This window comes from Pongo abelii, chromosome 20 (assembly GCF_028885655.2).
Source record: "Pongo abelii isolate AG06213 chromosome 20, NHGRI_mPonAbe1-v2.0_pri, whole genome shotgun sequence".
Classification (NCBI taxonomy): Eukaryota; Metazoa; Chordata; class Mammalia; order Primates; family Hominidae; genus Pongo; species Pongo abelii.
Window position 1 is genome coordinate 489,655 of NC_072005.2, and position 24,325 is coordinate 513,979.

General features: G+C 57.4%; 2 protein-coding genes and 1 long non-coding RNA gene across 9 annotated transcripts in view; 2 read left to right on the forward strand and 1 right to left on the reverse strand.

Moving 5' to 3' along the window:
• The window catches only part of PALM (paralemmin), a 38,116-nt gene extending 34,687 nt beyond the window's left edge, over window positions 1-3,429 (forward strand). For all 6 annotated transcript variants that reach the window (XM_054538522.2, XM_054538524.2, XM_054538521.2 and 3 more), the window contains one exon: window positions 1,388-3,429. In XM_054538522.2, the coding sequence (XP_054394497.1) occupies window positions 1,388-1,917 (530 nt within the window). In that variant the 3' untranslated portion in view covers window positions 1,918-3,429. The remainder of the gene's footprint in view (window positions 1-1,387) is intronic.
• A 2,667-nt stretch (window positions 3,430-6,096) lies between these two features.
• On the forward strand, window positions 6,097-21,314 carry MISP (mitotic spindle positioning). 2 transcript variants are annotated; one of them, NM_001132034.1, is given in 5 exon segments: window positions 6,097-6,135; window positions 13,868-15,722; window positions 16,892-17,022; window positions 18,615-18,653; window positions 20,497-21,314. In NM_001132034.1, coding segments are annotated over 4 exon segments (2,058 nt in total). In that variant the 5' UTR covers window positions 6,097-6,135; window positions 13,868-13,924; the 3' UTR covers window positions 20,587-21,314.
• Window positions 16,350-24,325, reverse strand: LOC129051718 (uncharacterized). Its single transcript, XR_008516153.2, has 3 exons — window positions 23,978-24,325; window positions 21,148-21,223; window positions 16,350-17,305 (listed from the first exon to the last, which is right to left on the reverse strand). It is a non-coding gene; the product is annotated as an uncharacterized LOC129051718 (long non-coding RNA).

Here is a 24,325-nt window from a genome sequence, read left to right on the forward strand (position 1 = left end):
AAAAAGCATCAGGCACGGTGGCTCATGCGTGTAATCCCAGCACCTTGGGAGGCCAAGGTGGATGGATCACCTAAGGTCTGGAGTTCGAGACCAGCCTGGCCAACATGGTGAAACCCCATCTCTACTAAACGTACAAAAATCAGCCCAGTGTGGTGGCAGGTGCCTGTAATCTCAGCTACTCTAGAGACTGAGGCAGGATAATTGCTTGAACCTGGAAGGTGGAGGTTGCAGTGAACTGAGATCGCGCCATTGCACTCCAGCCTGGGCAACAAGAGCGAAACTCCATCTCAAAAAGAAAAAGAATCCCTGTAACGTGTCACCTCCAGTTCCCCAGGGTGGATGGTCCTGTCTTGTAGAAGAGACACAGGCCCCGATGCGGGGAAGGAGCAGGGGTTTGGCTCTGTGACCTTGGCCCAGCTGTGTCCCTTCTTTGAACTTTCATTTTTGCTATCTTTACAGCGGAAAATAATCCCTACTTTTCAGAGTGATCATGTGGGAGCTAGTTGGCTAAAAAATATTGAATTACAGGCCAGGTGCGGTGGCTCACGCCTGTCATCTCAGCACTTTGGGAGGCTGAGGTGGGCAGATCACTTGAGGTCAGGAGTTTGAGACCAGCCTGGCCAACATAGTGAAACCCCGTCTCTATTAAAAATACAAAAAATTAGCCAAGCATGTTGGTGCATGCCTGTAATCCCAGCTATTCAGGAGGCTGAGGCAGGAGAATTGCTTGAACTACAGAGACAGAGGTTGTGGTAAGCTGAGATCGCGCCACTGCACTCCAGCCTGGGCAACTCCATCTCAGAAAAAAAAAAAAATCCCAATTCATTCCTTTCCACTTTCTTGGTTCCTTCCTAATAAATGCTTTTGTGCTTATAAATTTTCCTCATTGTCGGCTGGGCACGGTGGCTTACACCTGTAATCCCAGCACTTTGGGAAGCCGAGACGGGTGGATCACCTGAGGTTGGGAGTTCGAGACCAGCCTGGCCAACATGGAGAAACCTCGTCTCTACTAAAAATATAAAATTATCCAGGTGTGTGCAATCCCTTCTACTAGGGAGGCTGAGGCAGGAGAATCGCTTGAAACAGGGAGGTGGAGCTTGCAGTGAGCTGTGATCGCGCCATTGCACTCCAGCCTGGGCGACAGAGTGAGACTCCATCTCACAAAAAAATTTTTTTCCTCATTGTACCGCGTTGGCTGCATCCACAGATGCCAACAGGGGCTTTAATTGTCTGTCAGTTCTGAAGGTGTAATCTGGTTCGTGATTTCCTCTTTAGCCTGGAGGAGGATACAAGCCTCGCCCAGGTTTCCCTCCTGCCTCGAGCCTGGTTACTCTCTTTGTCCCTCCTGCCTAGAGCTGGGTCATTCTCTCTGTCTCTCCTTGTACAGTGGTCCATGCTGTGGATGGCACCGCCGAGAACGGGATCCACCCCCTGAGCTCCTCTGAGGTGGACGAACTCATCCACAAAGCGGACGAGGTCACGCTGAGCGAGGCAGGGTCCACGGCTGGGGCGGCAGAGACCCGGGGGGCTGTGGAGGAGGTAGCCCGGACCACGCCCTCCCGGCGGGAGATCACCGGTGTGCAGGCACAGCCAGGCGAGGCCACGTCCGGCCCGCCGGGGATCCAGCCCGGCCAGGAGCCCCCGGTCACAATGATCTTCATGGGTTACCAGAACGTGGAGGATGAGGCCGAGACCAAGAAGGTGCTGGGCCTTCAAGACACCATCACGGCGGAGCTGGTGGTCATCGAAGACGCGGCTGAGCCCAAGGAACCTGCACCGCCCAACGGCAGTGCCGCCGAGCCTCCCACGGAGGCTACCTCCAGGGAAGAGAATCAGGCGGGGCCCGAGGCCACCACCAGCGACCCCCAGGACCTCGACATGAAGAAGCAGCGTTGTAAATGCTGCTCGATCATGTGAGCCGGCCCCTGAGACCCCGGCCCCCACCCCACACCACAGACACCCACCAGCCCGGCCCCTCCCGGCGCCTGCCCACCCTCCACCCACAGCCTCACGGGTCCAGGACTTGGCGTGTTGTTACATGTTCCTTCCGAGTTTTCTTTCGCTGGAAAGAGGGACAGGGGCCCCTACCCGTCACCACGCCCCAACACTCCCCCCGAACCAGAGCCGTGCACTTGTGCCTGGTAGGAGAGAGACAGGACAGACCCGCTTTTCCCGAGACGAGGACCCCCCATGTCACGGCAGCTTCACAGACGCGGCTCGCGCTCACTGGGGTCCTGGCGGGTGGGACCCGCAGCCTCCACACGGCCCAGGCCAGCCTGCCACCCTCTGGGCCTCCCGCCTGTGCCTTTCTCTGAGGGGACACCCCGCCAGAGAGGGCCCCGGGAGCCGGGGGCGGGTCCTGGGGCCTGCTCAGGCCCTGGAAGTGGGGCTCTATGGGGTTCCCTAGCCAAGGCGCTGGCCCCCCAATCTCAGGCAGTTGGGGTGAGGCCGTGCCTCTTTGGGGGCTCAAGGTCTTGGGTGGAGGACAGGCCCCTCTGCTGTGCCCCCATGCCCTGTATGGGCCCAACCGGTGGACAATGGAGTCTGGGGGAGGGGGAACCCCAGGGACATGCCCCCACCCGGGAGGGGCCGGTAACCCCTGGGCTGTCTTCTAGATGGGGCGAACCAGGGGTCATTCACCTGCCCCTGCACGGGGCAGGGACCGAGTGAGCCACTCCTTGTCCTGAGCTCCCGCCCCCACGGGGCCCTCCTTCCTCCTGGTGCTAATTTGGGGACCCCAGGGGCCGCCCCCGGCCTCTTCTCCAACCTGCTTGGACCAGGGTCCTGGGTCTTCCCAACCATACCCCAGAGATCAGGCCCCACCTGCCAGCTCTACTGGGCTTGGAGCATGTCCGGGCAGTGGAGGGAGGGACACAGCCTGGGACAGGAAGCCTCTTGGGTTGGAGCAGGAGACCCTCATTTGCCACCCAGACCAATGTGAGTCTGCCCCCAGCCCCCTCTCATTGGAAGTGGCAAGGGGCTTCCCTCCTGGGGGCAGCTACACTCGTCCCCAGAGGCACATTCGTGCACATTCTCACAGACACCTTCTCATGCGTTGGCTTTGGACAACCAGGCCCCAACTTGGTCCCTGCCCTAGGGACCTCCAGCCTGGTGCCCAGTGCTCAGGCCACCTCCTGGTCCAGTCACCACCTGCAGCCTCGGCAGGGCAGGTACAGGGGCCACCTCGGATGGGAGCCTGGGTCCCTGCCTCCGCTCTGCCCCTGGGTGGCTGGGAGGAGAGGCCCTCTCGGGGGTGACCCGGGTGTCAGCCGTGGAGCCCCCTCCTCCTCCCTCGAGTCTGCCCGAGTCCCTCGAGCCGCGAGCCTTCGCTGAAGTGCCCTTGCTAACCCCTCTGCTTTTGGTGTGTGACGAGGCCCCCGATGTTCTTGATTTTCCCAGAGAAGCAAATAAACAGCGTGAACAGCCCCAGTTCCTGGAGTTCTTGCCTTTCAACCTGGCGAGGAAGGCGTGGCCAGGCCAGGGGGTGGGGCCTGCCAGCCTTTGAGCCATTAAAGGGAGGCTGAGCAGGGTTCCGGTGAGCTGGCTTCACCCGCCTGCACCCGCTCACCTGCTGGGCTCACCCTGGGCGCCGTGGGGTGGTGGGAGGTGCTGGAATCCCCACTGTGCAGGTAAGGCCTGGCGATAAGGGGCTGCTGTGGGGGGCAGGCCTGGCTTCCTGGGGGGCCCGTGGGTTCTGCGGCCGCCCCATCCTGTCCTTTGCTCCTCCCTTTGCTGGGCTCACAGCCCCTGGGTGATGACAGAGGGTCCCCTGGACACTCACAAGCACTGCAGAGAAGCCGGCCCCTGGGAAATACACAGGAGGCCTGGGGAGGAGGTGTGTGTAGTGACCAGTGTCATGCTCACGGGAAGATGCCCCCCTCCAGCCCCACTCTGTCTCACGCTGTGGTCTTGGAGAAGTCACTGCCTCCTCTGGGCCTCAATTTCCCCATCTGTAAAATAAGGCTTCGTGGCCGGGCGCCGTGGCTCACGCCTGCAATCCCAGCTACTCGGGAGGCTGAGGCAGGAGAATCGCTTGAACCCGGGAGGCAGAGGCTTCAGTGAGCTGAGATCGCGCCACTGCACTCCAGCCTGAGTGACAGAGCGAGACTGTCTCAAATAAAATAAAATAGGCCTTCGGAGCCCTGAGTGGGACGCCAGCCTCAGCCTGGGTGTGGGACGTCTCCACAGTGCCCCTAGCTCATGGGCAATCCAGCCTCCACCCTGTTGGGGCCTCAGTTTTCCCCGATGAGGTGGTGAGTGTGGTGGAGAGCATTGATGAGGGAACTCAGGTTCCAATTTCAGCCTAACCCCTCCGCCATTCCTGGGGCGCGATTTTAAGCTTTCTGTACCTGTTTCCCTATCTACAAGCCAGGGAGAAAAGGACGTGAAGGGGGTGGTGGGAGGTGGCGGTGGGGGGCGCCGTGAGGCCGCGCACCCTGAGCTTTCACACACCCAGCAGCGTTAGGTGACACGCTGCCCTTTGGGGGCCCTTTATCCAGATCTGTCCTTAAACACCCCCATCCTGGCTGGGTATGGTGGCTCACGACTGTAATCCCAGCACTTTGGGAGGCTGAGGCAGGGGATCACCTGAGGTCAGGAGTTCGAGACCAGCCTGGCTAATGTGGCAAAACCCTGTCTCTACTAAAAATACAAAATTAGCTGGGCGTGGTGGCTCATGCCAGTAATCCCAGCTACTCAGGACGCTGAGGCAGGAGAATTGCTTGAACAGGGGAGGTTGCTGTGAGCCGAGATCGCGCCACTGCACTCCAGCCTGGGTGACAAGAGCGAGACTCCGTCTCAAAAAATACAACACAAAAAAAGCACCCCCCTCCTGAGCAGACCTGCTGGATTCAGAGCTGGGGGCCTTTTTACTCGAAGAAGAGACTGAGGTTCAGAGGAGCTCCACAAGCAGCCAACTGGTAGGTCAGGACAGAGCCCCAGTCTGGGGAACTGAAGTCCTCGCCCCCTCGGCTGTGTTCCCCACCCTCTTAGACGGCGCTAGGCCCAGTGGCCCGACTTCCCCACAGATGCTGGGCTCCCCACAGTCCCAGCAAGGCCTCTGCGCCTTGACCAAGAATCCAGGAGGACCATGGGCGCCTGAGGGCCTCTGCGTCGCGTCCCCATCTCTCAGGGGGGCCTGGGTCTTTTGATGGCCTCGTGCAGTTCTTTTTTTTTTTTTTTTGAGTTGGAGTTTTGCTCTTGTCGCCCAGGCTGGAGTGCAGTGGTGTGATCTCGGCTCACTGCAACCTCCACCTCCTGGGTTCAAGCGATTCTTCTGCCCCAGCCTCCCGAGTAGCTGGGATTATAATAGCGTGCCACCACGCCCAGCTAATTTTTGTGTTTTTAGTAGAGACGGGGTTTCTCCATGTTGGCCAGGGTGGTCTCGAACTCCTGACCTCAGATGATCCGCCCGCCTCAGCCTCCCAAAGTGCTGGGATTACAGGCGTGAACCGCCGCGCCCGGCCCCCTCATACGGTTTTTTTATGTGGATGGGGCCTGGGGAATTCCTCCCAGCAGCCCTGAGGGAGCCTGGGCGTGATGTTCCCCCACGTCCCGGAGGAGAAAACAGGGCTAAGAGAGGTCAGGTGGGTTCAGAACCCAGGCCACACCGAACCCCCCCGAGTCTGCCAAACCTGGTTTATGCAAGAAGGGAGTGGTCTAGGGGGGTCGCCCCAAGGGGTGGGCTGGGCCAGAAGGCACGGACGGGATCGGGACTCAGCCCCTCTGACCCCCCAGGAGACACAGGCCACTGTGGACGCTGAGCTGCTGTGTGGCCCTGGGCACCTGCTGACCCTCTCTGAGCAGTGCTGAGAGGCGGTGGGAGGGCCAGGCAGCCGAGGGAGGTTTCGGCTGAGTCCTGGCTCCTCGGGGCCGCCTGGAGGCCCTGGGGGCAGAGGGGCAGCCGGCAGCGGGCACGGTGCCCGCCCTTGCCCAGCCTGGTATCCTCTTTCTCCCTCCTCCTCTGAACTTTGTTTCCTGATCCCAGGTGGGGCTGGGGGGAGGGGGCACACCTGCCTCCCCTGGGTGGGGCCTCTGTCCCCTGGCAACCTGGCGGGCAGGGCGGAGCTGGGAGGCCTCTGTGTCCATCGAGGAGCCAGAGCTGAGGCTGCAGGCTGTGGAGCCAGGAGCTGGCGGGTGAGGCTGGGGGCGCCCCGGGCCGGGCCGGGCCGGGCGGGGATCCTGCGTGGGGTGGTTGGATCCACATTTGGCGTGGGGGCGTCGGGTGTCTGTGGGTGGGGTCTGCTTGCCTGGGGGCACTTGGGATCCAGGGAGGCCCCCTGCCCCACCCCATCACCCTCGGAGCCTCCCTGAGGCGCCTTTCCCTCTGCCCTCCGCTAGGTACTCTGGGGCCTCAAGGACACCCACTGGGAGAGCAGAGGCCTTTGTCCCTGAACTCTGCTGGGGCTTTTGAACCCCAAATCTCAGAACCCTCCAAGGGAGGGGCCGGGTTGGCATCCCCACGGTCAGAGGCCAGAGGGGCCCCTCCATGGTTCTGGGAATTCCAGAGGCTTCCGGAGAGATGCTTATCCGTCCCACCAGGCCCAGGCCCCTGACTGGGAGGCTCTAGGCAGTAAACACCTCCGTGGGGCTGGGGGCTGGTTTGGGGACACGGAGGAGGGGTGGCTGAGTGCAGGCGGAAGGAGTCTCAGGCCGGAGCTGGGGACTTGGCCTGGGTCCTCGGGTTGGGGCGAGGTGGTAGCCTGGGATCCCGGGTGGCAAGCAGGGACTCGGCCCAACGTCTGCCGGTGGAGCTCCGCCCAGGAGCCCAAGGAGCTGAGATGACTCAAGGGTGACTGCAACCCTGAGGGATGGGAAAAAGGAACCGGGCCCTCCCTGCTGCGTGGCCTCCTTGTCTGAGTCGCGGCCCCACAAGGGAACCTTTGCCCCTCAGATGGAGCCAACTGGCTGATGAGGAAGGAGGTGTGGCACCAGGGTCCATAAACCCAGTTTCATTCTGGTATCAACAGGGTTCAGGGTGGGGCTGGGAGGAGCAACCCGGGGGCTTCCTGTAGGAGGAGGTGATTTGAGCAAAGTCTGAAAACTGGCTTCAGACACTTGCTGTGTCATCGCTGTGTGACCTCAGATGAGCAGGTTCTCCTCTCTGGGTCTCAGCTCCCTCTCTCGAAAGCCAGAGTTGAAAACGGTTCCAAGGTGTTGCAGGAAGAGTCTCAGGACGCTGAGGTCCTTAGCCACCGCCAGGCCTTGCAGTGGCCATCTTCTGTCTTGGGGTTCTTCCCCCGAGGGGCAGTGCCACTGCCCAAGAATGCCGGCCATGAGAGCCGCCGTGGATCCAGGGGTTTTTCTGGCCGACACAGTGAAACCCCATCTTTACTAAAAATACAAAAATTGGCCGGGCCTGGTGGCGGGCGCCTGTAGTCCCAGCTACTCGGGAGGCTGAGGCAGGAGAATGGCGTGAACCTGGGAGGCAGAGGTTGCAGTGAACGGAGATGGAGCTACTGCACTCCAGCCTGGGTGACAGAACAAGACTCCGTCTCAAAAAAAAAAAGCGGGGGATGGGGGGTGGGCACTGAGGTACAGGCAGCAGGGGAGGGGGCCCAGTGGCCTTGAACCCAAGAGCCGGACCCCGGGCCCCACCCGCCGGCTTCAGTGAGTCACTGGGGAAGAATGAACAGAGGAGGATGCGTTCATCCCCACCCCACCCCACCGGGAGACCCGGCACCTGCTCGAGGCTGGGCGGACAGCTCCCTTTCTCCCGGAGCTGACGTCTGATGTGGGTTATAAATCCCGCTGTGTAAACGTCTGTCCACTCACTCAGCAAACATTCCTACACCTGCCCTCTCTGGGGAGCTCCAGGGTGCAGGGCGTGGACCTGCCCAGCCCTTCAGGGCCAGAAGGCACAATGGGGCCGGTCTGCATTCCGCAATGATCCCGACCCCCACGTCTGAGCAGCTGGGATGAGTGGTGTTTGCTCAGTCAGTATTTATGAGGCGCCTGCTGCATACCAGACTCTGGGCTGCAGGAAGGGTGCTGACCTGTGGCCACAGCAGGAGAGAGCGAGGCCTGGGCTGACGGTTTCGGGTGGAAGAAGGCAAGGCCTTCCGTGAGCTGGGCAGGCGGCGTCCACGGAGGAGGAGGCCTCAGGTCAGGGGAGCCATCTGTGCGTCACGCTTTGGGAGGAAGCTCAGCTGTTTGTGTGGGATTTATTCACCAGTGCCGCCTGGTTTTCAATGTTTGCCCTATTTTAGTTTCTGACATTTGATACGCGCAGAAGATTGCATGACACATTGCGTGTAGTTTCAACACGGCTCCCCACAATCTCTCCACTTTATGCTGTTTGATGCCACTTTCCAGTTCAGAGAGGGGCTGAGTTTTTCTTTTTTTTTCTTTTTTTTTTTTTTTTTTTTGAGACGGAGTCTCTGTTGCCCAGGCTGGAGTGCAGTGGCACGATCTCGGCTCACTGCAAGCTCCACCTCCCGGGTTCACAGCATTCTCCTGCCTCAGCCTCCTGAGTAGCTGGGACTACAGGCGCCCGCCACCACGCCCGGCTAATTTTTTTGTATTTTTAGTAGAGATGGGGTTTCACCGTGTTAGCCAGGATGGGCTCGATCTCCTGACCTCGTGATCCGCCAAAGTGCTGGGATTACAGACGTGAGCCACTGTGCCCAGCCGACCCTGTCTGTTTAAAAAAAAAAAAAAAAATGCTGCTGGTTGGTGTAAAGGCAGCAGATCTAAATAATAGCCTTGGTGGGCCCGGGAGCGACAGTCCTGCTTTTTGGGGGTTGGTTTGTTTTTCTTTTGAGACAGGGTCTTTCTCTGTCACCCAGGCTGGAGTGCAATGGCACAATCTCAGCTCACTGCAACCTCCACCTCACAGGTTCAAGTGATTCTCCCACCTCAGCCTCCCAAGTAGCTGGGATTACAGGCCTGAGCCCCTGTGCCCAGCCGACAGTGCTTTTTTTAGGAGTCAGGAGAAGCTCAAGCTTTTGAGGTCCCTGCGTCTTCCGGTGAGGCTTCCTTTCCTCAGCTATAAAAGATGATGCCTGCTGGACATGGTTGCTCATGCCTGTAATCCCTGCACTTTGGGAGGCCAAGGCAGGCGGATCACCTGAAGTCAGGAGTTCAAGACCAGCCTGGCCAATATGGTGAAACCTGTCTCTACTAAAAATACAAAAATCAGCAGGGTGTCCTGGCCGGGCAGGGTGGTTCACGCTTGTAATCCCAACACTTTGGGAGGCTGAGCCGGGAGGATCACGATATCAGGAGATCGAGACCATCCTGGCTAATACGGTGAACTCCTGTCTCTACTAAAAATACAAAAAATTAGCCGGGCATGGTGGCAGGCGCCTGTAGTCCCAGCTACTCGGGAGGCTGAAGCAGGAGAATGGCGTGAACCCAGAAGGCGGAGCTTGCAGTGAGCCAAGATCGCACCACTGCACTCCAGCCTGGGTGACAGAGTGAGACTCCGTCTCAAAAAAAAGAAAAAATTAGCTGGGCGTGGTGGTGGGCGCCTGTAATCCCAGCTACTCAGGAGGCTGAGGCAGGAGAATTGCTTGAACCTGGGAGGTGGAGGTTGCAGTGAGCTGAGATCACGCTACCACACTCCAGCCTGGGCATCGCAGCGAGACTCCGTCTCAAAACAAAAAGATGATGCCTAAGATGGGTGCTGGGTACAAGGCCTGACATGAAGGAGGTGTTCAGATGACAGCTCTGGGGGAGGGGCAATCTGGGTTACTTCCTGGAGGAGGTGTCCGTGGGCTTCAGCAGAGGAAGCCGTGAAGAAGCAGAAACAGGTGGCCTGGAGACAGAGAGAGCTGCAGGTGGAGGAGAAGGGCCTGGTTTGGGGTGGAGGAAGAGGGCCTGGTTTGGGGTGGAGGAAGAGGGCCTGGTTTGGGGTGGAGGAAGAGGGCCTGGTTTGGGGTGGAGGAAGAGGGCCTGGTTTGGGGTGGAGGAAGAGGGCCTGGTTTGGGGTAGAAGAGGAGGGCCTGGTTTGGGGTGGAGGAAGAGGGTCTGGTTTGGGGTGGAGGAAGAGGGTCTGGTTTGGGGTGGAGGAGGAGGGTCTGGTTTGGGGTGGAGGAGGAGGGCCTGGTTTGGGGTGGAGGAGGAGGGCCTGGTTTGGGGTGGAGGAGGAGGGTCTGGTTTGGGGTGGAGGAGGAGGGTCTGGTTTGGGGTGGAGGAGGAGGGCCTGGTTTGGGGTGGAGGAGGAGGGCCTGGTTTGGGGTGGAGGAGGAGGGCCTGGTTTGGGGTGGAGGAGGAGGGCCTGGTTTGGGGTGGAGGAGGAGGGTCTGGTTTGGGGTGGAGGAGGAGGGTCTGGTTTGGGGTGGAGGAGGAGGGTCTGGTTTGGGGTGGAGGAGGAGGGTCTGGTTTGGGGTGGAGGAGGAGGGCCTGGTTTGGGGTGGAGGAGGAGGGCCTGGTTTGGGGTGGAGGAGGAGGGTCTGGTTTGGGGTGGAGGAGGAGGGTCTGGTTTGGGGTGGAGGAGGAGGGTCTGGTTTGGGGTGGAGGAAGAGGGTCTGGTTTGGGGTGGAGGTACCCACAGAAATTGGGGTTTTGTGCTAAGGCCAGGAGCAGGGTGTGAGAACTGTGTCCTGCAGATGCCAGGAGCCACAGAAGCGTGCGAGCAGGTGTGTGACCTTTGGGAAGTCTCCTGGAACTGAGCCCAGCAGCAACCTGGACCCTTGAGAGAGGGCGAGAGCCCGAAGGCACTGGGTCAGGGTGTCACCCGCAGGCTCCACGGCCCCACCTGGGCCCAGCGGGACAAGGTCCACGGTGTTCCTTTGCGCATCCTGGCTTTATGGCGGCGAGGCCCAGGCGGGGACGTTGTCTCAGATGGGACAAGGTGTCCAGCGGGGCAGGGCAGAGTGGAGAACCAGGATGTGGGAGTCGGGAAACTGGAGTTGCTGTCAGTCCTTCTCTCTGGGCATCAGTTTCTCCATTTGACATCCCTCAGCAAGGGGCCATCTGTAATTGTCCAATGGAAAAATCCTGCACCAGGAGTCTCAGAGTGAGCTCAGGGTGGAAAGGGTTGGTGCACAGGAGACGCAGATAAATCTGGCGTGGCTGAGGAAGGCTTCAAAGATCAAGGCTGAGGCCAGTCGCGGCGGCTCACGCCTGTAATCCCAGCACTTTGGGAGGCCAAGGCGGGCAGGTCACCTGAGGTCAGGAGTTCAAGACCAGCCTGGCCAACATGGTGAGACCTTGTCTCTACTAAAAATACAAAAAAATTAGCCGGACGTGGAGGTTGGCGCCTGTAATTCCAGCTACTCAGGAGGCTGAGGCATGAGAATTGCTTGAACCTGGGAAGCAGAGGTTGCAGTGAGCCGACATTGTGCCACTGCACTCCAGCCTGTGCAACAGAGGGAGACCCTGTCTTTAAAAATAATAATAAATAAATAAAAATCAGGCCAGGGACCATGGTTCACGCCTGTAATCCCAGCACTTTTGGAGGCCGAGGAGGGTGGATCACCTGAGGTCAGCAGTTCAAGACCAGCCTGGCCAACATGGTGAAACCCCATCTCTACTCAAAATACAAAGATTAGCTGGGGGTGGTGGCAGGCGCCTGTAATCCCAGCTACTCAGGAGGCTGAGGTAGGAGAATCGGTTGAACCTGGGAGGTGAGGGTTGCAGTGAGCTGAGATCGTGCCACTGCTCTCCAGCCTGGGTGACACAGCGAGACTCCACCTCAAAAATGAATAAATAAATAAAAATAAAAATTGACCCGGCATGGTGGCTCACGCCTGTAATCCCAGCACTTTGGGAGGCCCAGATGGGTGGATCACCTGAGGTTGGGAGTTTGAGACCAGCCTGACCAACATAGAGAAACCCTGTTTCTACTAAAAATACAAAATTATCCGGGCGTGGTGGCGCATGCCTGTAATCCCAGCTACTCGGGAGGCTGAGGCAGAAGAATTGCTTGAACCCGGGAGGCGGAGGTTGCGGTGAGCCGAGATTGCACCATTGCACTCTAGCCTGGGCAACAAGAGCGAAACTCCATCTCAAAAAATGAAAAAAGGGCGGCTGCAGTGGCTCACGCCTGTAATCCCAGCACTTTGGGAGGCCGAGGCAGGAGAATCACCTGAGGTCGGGTGTTCAAGACCAGCCTGGCCAACATGACCAAACCCCATCTCTACTAAAAAAAAAAAAAAAAAAAAAAAAAAAAAAAAAAAATTAGCCAAGTGTGGTGGCGGACGCCTGTAATCCCAGCTACTCTGGAGGCTGAGGTAGGAGACTCACTTGAACCTGGAAGGCAGAAGTTGCGGTGAGCCGAGATCACGCCATTGCACTCCAGCCTGGGCAACAAGAGCAAAACTCTATCTCAAAATAAAATAATAAATAATTTAAAAAGGCTGGGCACGGTGGCTCACGCCTGTAATCCCGGCACTTTAGGAGGCTGAGGCAGGCAGATCACAAGGTCAGGAGTTCGAGACCAGCCTGGCCAACATGGTGAAACCCCGTCTCTACTAAAAATGCAAAAATTAGCCGGGTGTGGCGGCGCACCCCTTTAGTCCCAGTTACTCGGGAGGCTGAGGCAGGAGAACCACTTGAACCCAGAAGGTGGAGGTTGCAGTGAGCCAAGATCGTGCCACTGCACTCCAGGCTGGGCAACAGAGTGAGACTCCATCTCAAAAAAAAAAAAAAAAAAAATCAAGGCTGAGCTGGACTCCACAGGGCAGGTGTGTGTCTCGGAGATAAGGTGGGCAGGGCACCCTAATTTTATTGGGCTGCAAATGTTAGATACATATAATGCGACTTGTTGGTGTAGTAACGGGGCATTTGGAGATTCAGGTGCAGTTGGAATCAGGGAGCTTAAACGTTTTCAGGATGCTTTGCTGGTGTTGGGATTGCTGTCAAGCAAGCTGTACCCACTGGGGGCACTTACGTCCCCAGCAATTCACTGTCTCATCCCATCAGCCTAACAAGACCAGCGGGAAGAGGGTCCCATCTTCTGCATTAATTGTAAAGTCCCAGGGTCTCATGTCATTGGCTAGACTGGGTCACATGCTAATCTCTGAACCAATTACAGAGGCCAAAGGGTGAAATGCTCTCACTGGCTGGACTAGGTTACTTACCCATCTTTGAACCAATCACAGAGGCCAGAGGGTGGGCTGCTCTGATTGGTCAGGATGAGTCACTTACCCATCCCTGAACCAATCACAGAGGCCAGAGAATGGGCTACTCTGACTGGCCAGGCTGGGCCATTTTCTCATCCTTGAACCAATCACAGAGGCCAGAAGGTGGGATGCTCTGATTGGCCAGGCTGAGTTACTTACCCATCCCTTAGCCAATCACAGAGATAAGACAATGGGCTGCTCTGACTGGCTGGACTGTGTCACTTACCCACCCCTAAACCAATCACAGAGTTTAGAGAGCGGGATGCTCTGACTGGCTGGATTGTCACTTACGCACCCCAAACCAATCACAGAGGTTAGAGAATGGGCTGCTGTGACTGACTGGACTGTCACTTATGTACCCGTAAACCAATCACAGAGGTTAGAGAATGAGCTGCTCTGAGTGGCTGGACTGTGTCGCTTAAGCACCCCTAAACCAATCACAGAGGTTAGAGAATGGGATGCTCTGACTGGCTGGACTGTCACTTACGCACCCCTAAACCAATCACAGAGGTTAGAGAATGGGATGCTCTGATTGGCTGGACTGTCACTTACGCACCCCTAAACCAATCACAGAGGTTAGAGAATGGGATGCCCTGATTGGCTGGGCTGTCACACAACCCTAGACCAATCACAGAGGTTAGAGAATGGGATGCGCTGATTGGCTGGACTGTGTCACTTACCCATCCCTAAACCAATCACAAAGGCCATTCGATGGACACTTTGCCCTTCGGGGGACTGGAAGCTGTTCCTCTCCGTAGGTGCTCTGACTTGATGGCCCTCATTTCCTTCTCCTCCCTCAGTGAGCCCAGAGGTCTCCACCCCACGGGAGGAAGGTTGAGGCCAAGACCCCGGAAGAGATGGACCGCGTGACCAGATACCCCATCCTGGGCATCCCGCAGGCACACCGTGGCACCGGCCTGGTGCTGGATGGAGACACCAGCTACACGTACCATCTGGTGTGCACGGGCCCCGAGGCCAGCGGCTGGGGCCAGGATGAGCCGCAGACATGGCCCACTGACTACAAGGCCCAGCAGGGCGTGCTGAGGCAGGGGGTATCCTACAGCGTGCGCGCCTACCCCGGCCAGCCGTCCCCACGGGGGCTCCACTTGGAGACCGGGGAGGATGAGGGTTTGAAGGTTTACCGCCTGGGCGCCAGGGATGCCCACCAGGGACGTCCAACATGGGCAGTCCACCCGGAGGACGGGGAGGACGAGGAGATGAAGACCTACCGCCTGGATGCTGGGGACGCTGTCCCCAGGGGGCTGTGTGACCTGGAGCGGGAGCGCTGGGCCATCATCCAGGGCCAGGCAGTCAGGAAGAGCGGCACCGTGGCCACGCTCCAGGCCGCTCCTGACCACGGAGACCCCAGGACCCCCGGCCCACCTCGGTCCACGCCCCTGGAGGAGAACGTGGTTGACAGGGAGCAGATTGACTTCCTGGCAGCGAGACAGCAGTTCCTGAGTCTGGAGCAGGCGAACAAGGAGGTCCCTCATAGCTCCCCGGCCAGGGGGACCCCAGCAGGCCCATCCCCAGGGGTCAGCCAGGCCCCCAAAGCCTTCAACAAGCCCCACCTGGTCAATGGGCACGTAGTTCCCACCAAGCCCCAGGGGAAGGGGGTGTTCAGGGAAGAGAACAAGGTGCGTGCCGTGCCCGCCTGGGCCAGTGTCCAAGTTGCGGATGACCCTGGCTCCCTGGCCCCAGTGGAGTCCCCGGGGACTCCCAAGGAGACGCCCATCGAGCGGGAGATCCGTCTGGCTCAGGAGCGTGAGGCAGACCTGCGAGAGCAGAGGGGGCTTCGGCGGGCAGCCGACCACCAGGAGCTGGTGGAAATCCCCAGCAGGCCCCTGCTGACCAAGGTGAGCCTGATCACAGCCCCACGGCGGGAGAGAGGGCGCCCGTCCCTCTATGTGCAGCGGGACATGGTACAGGAGACACAGCGCGAGGAAGACCACCGGCGGGAGGGCCTGCATGTGGGCCGGGCGTCCACACCTGACTGGGTCTCGGAGGATCCCCAGCCCGGACTCCGGAGAGCCCTCAGCTCGGACTCCATCCTCAGCCCGGACTCCATCCTCAGCCCGGCCCCAGATGCCCGTGCAGCCGACCCAGCTCCAGAAGTGAGGAAGGTGAACCGCATCCCACCTGATGCCTACCAGCCGTACCTGAGCCCCGGGACCCCCCAGCTAGAACCCTCAGCCTTCGGAGCATTCAGCAAGCCCAGCGGTCTCTCCACAGTGGACACCGAGGCTGCGACTTCACCAAAGGCCACGATGTCCCCGAGGCATCTCTCAGAATCCTCTGGAAAACCCATGAGCACAAAGCAAGAACCGTGGAAGCTCCCTCGGGGATCCCCGCAAGCCAACAGGGGTGTCGTGCGGTGGGAGTACTTCCGCCTGCGTCCTCTGCAGTTCAGGGCCCCAGACGAGCCCCAGCAGGCCCAAGTCCCCCACGTCTGGGGCTGGGAGGTGGCCGGGGCCCCGGCACTGAGGCTGCAGAAGTCCCAGTCGTCTGATCTGCTGGAGAGGGAGAGGGAGAGTGTCCTGCGCCGGGAGCGAGAGGTGGCAGAGGAGCGGAGGAATGCTCTCTTCCCAGAGGTCTTCTCCCCAACACCAGATGAGAGCTGTGACCAGAACTCCAGGAGCTCCTCCCAGGCATCCGGTGAGAAGGGGCTCCAGGGAGTGGCTGCTTGGCTCAGGGTCTCAGAGGTTGGAGCAGGGGAGGGTGGGGAGGTGGAGTTTGAGGCTGTCGAAGGGCTGGGGTTGGGGAGACATTGCCTCCTGACTGTTCATCCCCTCAGTCTGCTGGTTTGTCTGCCTGTCTATTAAAAATGTAGATTTTGGAGATAAGTGTCAACTTTACCTTAGGGCTTTTGCTTTATGGACTTGGATGCCTTGTTGTTAGGCGCATAAATGTTCATATATGTTTTGTGTGTTTTGTTTTGTTTTGTTTTTCGGTTTTTTTTGAGATGGAGTCTCGCTCTGTCGCCCAGGCTGGAGTGCAGTGGTGCGATCTCGGCTCACTGCAACCTCTACCTCCCGGGTTCAAGTGATTCCCCTGCCTCAGCCTCCTGAGTAGCTGGGATTACAGGCGCCTGCCACCACTCCCGGCTAATTTTTGTATTTTTAGTAGAGACACGTTTCATCATGTTGGTCAGGCTGGTCTCAAACTCCTGGCCTCAGGCGATCCACCCTGCCTTGGCCTCCCAAAGTGCCGGGATTACAAGCATGAGCCACCGTGCCTGGCCTGTTCATGTATGTTTATCCTCTTGGACAATTGCACCTTTTTGACAATGTGAAATATTCCTTGTGTCACTTTTAATGTTTTTTTTTTTTTGAGACGGAGTCTTGATCTGTTTGTTGCCCAAGCTGGAGTGCAGTGGCGCGATCTCAGCTGACTGCAGGCTCCGCCTCCCGGCTTCACGCCAGTCTCCCGCCTCAGCCTCCCGAGTAGCTGGGACTACAGGCGCCTGCCACCACGCCCAGCTAATTTTTTGTATTTTTAGTAGAGACGGGGTTTCACCATGTTAGCCAGGATGGTCTCGATCTCCTGACCTCGTGATCCGCCCACCTCGGCCTCCCAAAGTGCTGGGATTACAGGCGTGAGCCACCGCGCCTGGCCACTTTTAATGTTCTTCACCTTGCGTGTCGGCCCATCTGTGTGTCCAGTTTCTCCTGACTGGCTACTTTGGTCAATCTGTCAGTTACCTGGATAGTCATCTGTTCTGTCTGTCCATACACCTGTCTCCTTAGCTGCTGGCTAGAGACCCTGTCTCCTGAGCAGAGGTCTGACAAATGTTCTAATGTTCTGCCGTCCCTGCCCCCCTACAGGCATCACGGGCAGTTACTCAGTGTCTGAGTCTCCCTTCTTCAGCCCCATCCGCCTGCATTCAAGCCTGGCGTGGACAGTGGAAGATCCGGTGGACAGTGCTCCTCCCGGGCAGAGAAAGAAGGAGCAATGGGTGAGTCTGGAACCCATCTCTGCAGAGGCCAGGCTGAGGTCAGACAGCCCCTATTAGGGCCACAGGAGGTTCGAGCAGGACTCAAGCCTGACCTGGGTTCAAGCACTGTCTCCCTCACTGCCCCCACCCCTGGCCGTGCCTCAGTCTCCTGCAGATGTCAGGTAAAAGATGATAAGCTGGGTGTCCTCGTGTCTCTGGGCTTCTGCTCAGAGACACCATATAAGCTGGGGTCTTTGTCCCCATCAGGAGGTCATCTCCAGGATCAAAGACCAAAGGACCAACTCTGCTTGGAGGAGGAGGACAGTGGCAATTTGTCATTGTTACCAGCATTAGTTTCTTTTTTTTTTTTTTTTTTTTGAGACAGAGTCTCACTCTGTTGCCCAGGCTGGAGGGCAGTGGCACGATCTTGGCTCACTGCAAACTCCGCCTCCCGGGTTGAAGTAATTCTCCTGCCTCAGCCTCCCAAGTAGCTGGGATTACAGGCATGCATCACCACACTTGGCTAATTTTTTTGTATTTTTAGTAGAGACGTGGTTTCACCATGTTAGCCAGGCTGGTCTCGAACCGACCTCAAGTGACCTGCCCACTTGGGCCTCCCAAAGTGCTGGGATTACAGGCGTGAGCCCACTGCACCTGGCCACAGATATTTACTTCTAAGAAAGAGACAGAGAGAGAAGGCAGGAGGGAGGGAGGGATGGAGGGAAGGAAGGAACAAAGTGAGGAAGGAAGGGAGGGAGGGAGAGAGGGAGGGATGTGTCTGTCATACGCTGGCTGGTGGCTTCCAATGAACCACACCTTTAGCGCCCTGGTGTCTCACATGCCCAGGGTTAGGGAGCTCATGAACCCAGGCTTGACTCCAGGACCTACAGGCCACAGAGCTTTGCCTTAGGGGTTTTGCTTTATGAATTTCGATGCCTTGTTGTTAGACACGTAATTGTTCATATATGTTTATCCTCTTGGATGAGAGCTCCTTTTGTCAATATGAAATATTCCTCACATCACTTTTAATGACACGAGGAATATTTAATGCCATGAGGAATATTATGTCCTTTTTAATTTTTTTTTGAGATGGAGTCTCACTCTGTCACCCAGGCTGGAGTGCAGTGGCATGATCTTGGCTCACTGCAACCTCTGCCTCCTGGGTTCGAGTGATTCTCCTGCCTCGGCCTCCCGTGTAGCTGGAATTACAGGTGCGTGCCACCACTCCTGGCTAAAGGGAGGCTACCAGGGAGGCTCCATCCAGGAGGTGGAGGTTGCAGTGAACCGAGATCGCACCACCGCACTCCAGCCTGGGTGATAGAGCAAGACTCAGACCCAATATATATAAATAAAATAAATAAATAAATAAATAAATAAATAAAATAAATCATGAATGTTGGACAGAGGCTGCACTGAGGGGAACAGCATGAGGAACAGCAAGGGGGATGGCTGTGAGTCTGGGTGATCGTGGGACACATGTTGAGAACACTCAGGGCAGGGGATGCCTTCCACTCTTCCCCAAATGGTGACAGAGAGGGCTGTGTGGGAGCTCTGGGCAGACTCTGCACCAGGCAGGGCAGAAAGGCCTGCTGACTTGTATTCCTTTTTTGCAGTATGCTGGCATCAACCCCTCGGACGGTATCAACTCAGAGGTGAGTATGCTCCTGGGCACGAAGACTCAAGTCTTTCCCCCCAACATCTGTGCCCCTGCACACAGGGACCAATGGAAGCCCCTTCCTCCAGGTGTGAGGATCGTATTGGGTGTCTTCTCAATTGGTAGTGTCTACTCAAGGTGGATTTTGCTGTGATCTGCTTGTGATGTCTGCCATGGACATGGATTAGGAGAAGAGGGTTCACGTGCCACCTCTCCACCACGTGGTGAAGGTTTGTGAGGTTAGACCCCAAACAAAGGCAATGTTTTTTTGTTTGTTTGTTTGTTTTTGTTTTTGAGACAGAGTCTCGCTGTGTCGCCCAGGCTGGAATGCAGTGATGTGATCCCGGCTCACTGCAAGCTCTGCCTCCTGGGTTCATGCCATTCTCCTGTCTCAGCCTCCTGAGTAGCTGGGACTAAAGGCACCCGCCACCACGCCCGGCTAATTTTTTTTGTATTTTTAGTAGAGACGGGGTTTCACCATGTTAGCCAGGATGGTCTCGATCTCCTGACCTCGTGATCCACCCGCCTCGGCCTCCCAAAGTGCTGGGATTACAGGTGCGAACCACCGCGCCCAGCCAAGGCAATGTTTTTTGCAGGGGAGGATGCAGTCTTGCTCTGTCGCGCAGGCTGGAATGCAGTGACGTGACTTCGGCTCACTGCAACTTCTACCTCTCAGGTTCAAGCGATTCTCCTGCCTCAGCCTCCCAAGTTGCTGGGATTACAGGCACCCACCACCACACTCGGCTAATTTTTGTATTTTTAGCAGAGACGGGGTTTCACCATGTTGGCCAGGATGGTCTCGAACTCCTGACCTCAGGTGATCCTCCCGCCTCCACCTCCCAAAGTGCTGGGATTACAGGTGTGAGCCACCGCGCCCAGCCAAAGGCACTTTCTTTGAGGAAGGGATGCATCTGAGACTATTCAAGCCAAGCCCCCTCAGTCGGTTTATGGCACAGGTGTGTGGCCCTCCTTTTTCTTTTTCTTTCTTTTTTTTTTATTTTTATTTTTTTGAGACAGGCTCTCACTCTGTCACCCAGGCTGGAGTGCTATGATGTGGTCCCAGCTCACTGCAGCCTTGACCTCTTGGGCTCAAGCAATCCTCCCACCTCAGCCTCCCAAGTAGGAACATAGGAATGTGCCACTACACCCAGATAGTTTATTTTTATTTATTTTTTTTTTGTACAGACAGAGTCTCACTAGGTTGCCCAGGCTGGTCTCGAATTTCCTGCATTCAAGGGATCCTTCCACCTCAGCACACCAAATTTCTGGGATTATAGGCATGAGCCACCATGCCTGACCCCTCTTTGAGCTGAATCCAAAATGCCAAATACGTTGGCCGGGCGCAGTGGCTCACGCCTGTAATCTCAGCACTTTGGGAGGCCGAGGCGCAGATCACGAGGTCAGGAGATCGAGACCACAGTGAAACCCCGTCTCTATTAAAAATACAAAAAAAATTAGCCGAGCACAGTGGCGGGCACCTGTAGTCCCAGCTACTCGGGAGGCTGAGGCAGGAGAATGGTGTGAACCCAGGAGGTGGAGCTTGCAGTGAGCCAAGATTGCGCCACTGCACTCCAGCCTGGACGACAGAATGAGACTTCATCTCAAAAAAAAAAAAAGAAAAAGAAAAAAAAGGCCAAATACAGTCATTTTTCCTGCCCTGGAGCTCAGCATGAGTTAGCATATTCTTTGGTCATATTACCAGGAGTAGAGGGTCTGAAACAGAGGAGGGGATCCTACTTTACCCCTGTTCTAGGCCTCTCTAATGAATTGGCAGTTGGAGGAGACATCTTGGGGGTGTGGCTAGGACCTGGATCTGGGGAATTCATGCTTCCTTTTTGCAGGTCCTGGAAGCCATACGGGTGACCCGTCACAAGAACACCATGGCAGAGCGCTGGGAATCCCGCATCTATGCCAGTGAGGAGGATGACTGAGCCTCGGGATGGGGCGCCCACCCCCTGCCCTGCCCTGACCCTCGTGGGAACTGCCAAGACCATCGCCAAGCCCCCACCCTAGGAAATGGGTCCTAGATCCAGGATCCAAGAACCACAGCTCATCTGCCAACAGTCCCGCCATGGGCGCATTTGAGACTGTTGGGTTTTTCGTTTCCGTTTCTATCTTCCTTTAGAAATGTTTCTGCCTTTGGGGTCTAAAGCTTTTGGGGATGAAATGGGACCCCTGCTGATTCTTTCTGCTTCTAAGACTTTGCCAAATGCTCTAGGTCTGAGAAAGAAGGAGACCCGCTCCTCCACTTTCAGGTGTAATTCGTTTCCACTAGTCTGGGGACGGAGGGACCAGTCAAAGAGGGAGGCACAGATCACAGCACCTTGAGGAGCTGCGGGTCTGAGGGAGGAGACGCTCAGCTCCTCCCTCTGAGAAGTCCCAAGCTGAGAGGGGACACCTGCCCCTTTCCAACCCTGGGAAACCATCCAGTCTGAGGGAGGAGGCCAAACTCCCAGTGCTGGGGGTCCCTGTGCAGCCCTCAAACCCTTTACCTTGGTGCACCCAGCCACACCTGGTGGGCACAAAGCTCTCACATCGATAGGATCCTATGAGGATGGTCCCCTTCACCTGGGAGAAAAAGGGCCCAGTTTAGGAGCTGGAGGGGGGTCTTTGTCCCACAGCCCCAAACTGCCATGAAATAAACCTGGAGTGAGCTGCCTGCCTCGGCCCCTGCCTGGTCCAGACAAAGCCCCCGGGCCTCCCCTGTCTGTTTCATTTTCTTGGCGACGTTAGGTTCCACCCCGCTAGGCTGTGAGCCTGTGGGGCTGTCAGGTTCCCATGGGGGGTTCCCAGCGTCCGCATGCAGTAGGTGCTTAACTGATGCTTGTTGAGTGACTGACAATTGATCATGGAGAGGCAACCTTAGCAACACCAGGCCCGGGGCCCAACCTCACCAGCCCGGCTCACCACGTCCCTCGCAGTACCCAGGGTGCTTATTAAGCATTTGCTGAATCCCTCACCGCTCTGATCTCAGAGGAGGCTGGAGGGTCATTAATTCGGCTCCACATGTATACCAGGCTCACATCCAGGGAAGCCAGAGTCTACTGGTCAGAGGCGTGGGCGCTGGACCCAAGTCCCAGCTCTGCTGCCTGCTGTGTGGCCTTGGGTGGGGGTCCTCTCACTGCCCCATGCCTCAGTTTCCCTCTGACACACAGGGATAACGATAGGACCAGGCTCCCAGGCAGTAGGAGGAGCTAATTTACGTAAAGCTCTCAGCACATGGGCACCATTGACTTCGGATTCAGTGCCTGATGGCAGGGGCGTGTCCTCAGACACCCCCCAAAGCAGGACTCGGCCCCCAGGCTCCCCCAACCCTGCTGGGAGCAGCGGGTGTTAATTACACCCAGGCCAGCGTCTCCTCCTTGGCTGCTCAGTGTCCGCTGCGCTGCCGCAGGGAAAACTGCGCAGTGACTATTTTAAGAATCCATCTTTAAGGCGACCCACGCCGGGCCCAGGCAGGCAGATGTGGAACCAAAATAGCTGGGCAGTGGGGGCTGTGGGGGCCCTGGGGAGGCCGGGGAAGGGGGCCAAGGGGCTACGTCTGGGCAGAGCAGAGACTGAGGGAGGAGGGAGAGCCCCTGTCTTCAGGGAGACCCCAGTCTGATGGAGGAGGCATCTACCCACAGAGAGGCTACAGTCTGATGGAGGAGGCATCTACCCTCAGGTAGACCCCGTCTGACAGAGGAGGCATCTGCCCTCAGGGAGAACACAGTCTGACAGAGGAGGCATCTGCCCTCAGGGAGAACCCAGTCTGACAGAGGAGGCATCTGCCCTAAGGGAGAACCCAGTCTGACAGAAGAGGCATCTGCCCTCAGGGAGAACCCAGTCTGATGGAGGAGGCATCTACCCACAAAGAGGCCACAGTCTGACAGAGGAGGCATCTGCCCTCAGGGAGAACCCAGTCTGACAGAGGAGGCATCTGCCCTCAGGGAGAACCCATTCTGATGGAGGACGCATGTGCCCTCAGGGAGACCCCAGTCTGATGGAGGAGGCATCTGCCCTCAGGGAGACCCCAGTCTGATGGAGGAGGCATCTGCCCTCAGGGAAACCCTGTCTGATGGAGGAGGCATCTACCCTCAGGGATACCCCAATCTGATGGCGGAGGCATCTACCCACAAAGAGGCCACAGTCTGACGGAAGAGGCATCTGCCCTCAGGGAGACCCCAGTCTGATGGAGGAGGCATCTGCCCTCAGGGAGACCCTGTCTGATGGAGGAGGCGTCTACCCTCAGGGAGACTCCAGCGTGATGGAGAGGAGGCATCTACCCATAAAGAGGCTACAGTCTGATGGAGGAGGCATCTGCCCTCAGGGAGACCCAAGTCTGATGGAGGAGGCATCTACCCTCAGGGAGACCCCAGTCTAGAGGAGGAGGCATCTGCCCTCAGGGAGACCCCAGTCTGATGGAGGAGGCAGGTTATGTGCCCATAGAGGGAGCCTCAGTGGCCATAGTTGGTGACTTCTTTCATGTCAGGGCAATTCTATTCCAGCCCCAACAACCGAATGTGGGGCCTGCAGGAAGGGAGGGCCTCACGCACACCCCTGGGTGAGTCCCATCAGTTTCTCCACCGTCTACCACCCCATCTTCCCCTGATGCCCTGTGTTCTGTCCTCTGTCCCTGTGCTCTGAGGATGTGTGAGCCTCCACTGGCTACTACAGCAAATCACCACTCACTTAATGACTTAAAACAGCAGACATGGTTGGGCACGGTGGCTCACGCCTGTAATCCCAACACTTTGGGAGGCCAAGGCAGGCGGATCAGCTGAGGTCAGGAGTTCGAGACCAGCTTGACCAACATGGTGAAAGCCCATCTCTACTAAAAATACAAAAAATTAGCTGGGCGTGGTGGCACATGCCAGTAATCCCAGCTACTTGGGAGGCTGAGGCAGGAGAATCACTTGAACTGGGGAGGTGGAGATTGCAGTGAGCCAAGATCGTGCTATTGCACTCCAGGCTGGGCAACAAGAGCAAAACTCCATCTCAAAAACAAAACAAAACAAAAGGCCAGGCACTGTGGCTCAGGCCTGTAATCCCAGTATTCTGGGAGGCCGAGGTGGGTGGATCCCCTGAGGTCAGGAGTTCAAGACCAGCCTGGCCAACATGGCCAAACCCCATCTCTACTAAAAATACAAAAATTAGCCGGACATGGTGGTGCACACCTGTAATCCCAGCTACTCCAGAGGCTGAGGGAGGAGAATTGCTCCAACCCAGGAGGCAGAGGTTGCAGTTAGCCAAGATGGTGCCACTGCACTCCAGCCTGGGCGACAGAGTGAGACTCTGTCTCACAAAAAAAAAGCAACCTCTCCCCATCTCTCTCAGGCTCACCTTCCTGCCTCCTCTCGTGAGGGCCCTGTGAGGACCCTGGGCCTCCAGGTCACCCAGGATGTTCTCCTGTCTCACGGTCCATCACTCAGTCCCATCTGCAGGTGCTTCTGCCATGAGAGGTGACATAGCCACAGGTCCCGGGGATTAGGATGGGGATGTCTTTGGAGCCGTTGTTCTGCCCACCACAGAGGATCTCGACATCCCCCTTCTCTGTGACCCTTCAGTCACCTCTGCTCAGGGCCGCCCAGGACTGTTGCACAGGTTGTGCCCTGCACAAGCCCCCTGCCAAGACCAAAGGGCAAGGCTCTGCGTGTGGCTGGGGTCCCCGTCTCCAATGTCCCAGGCCCT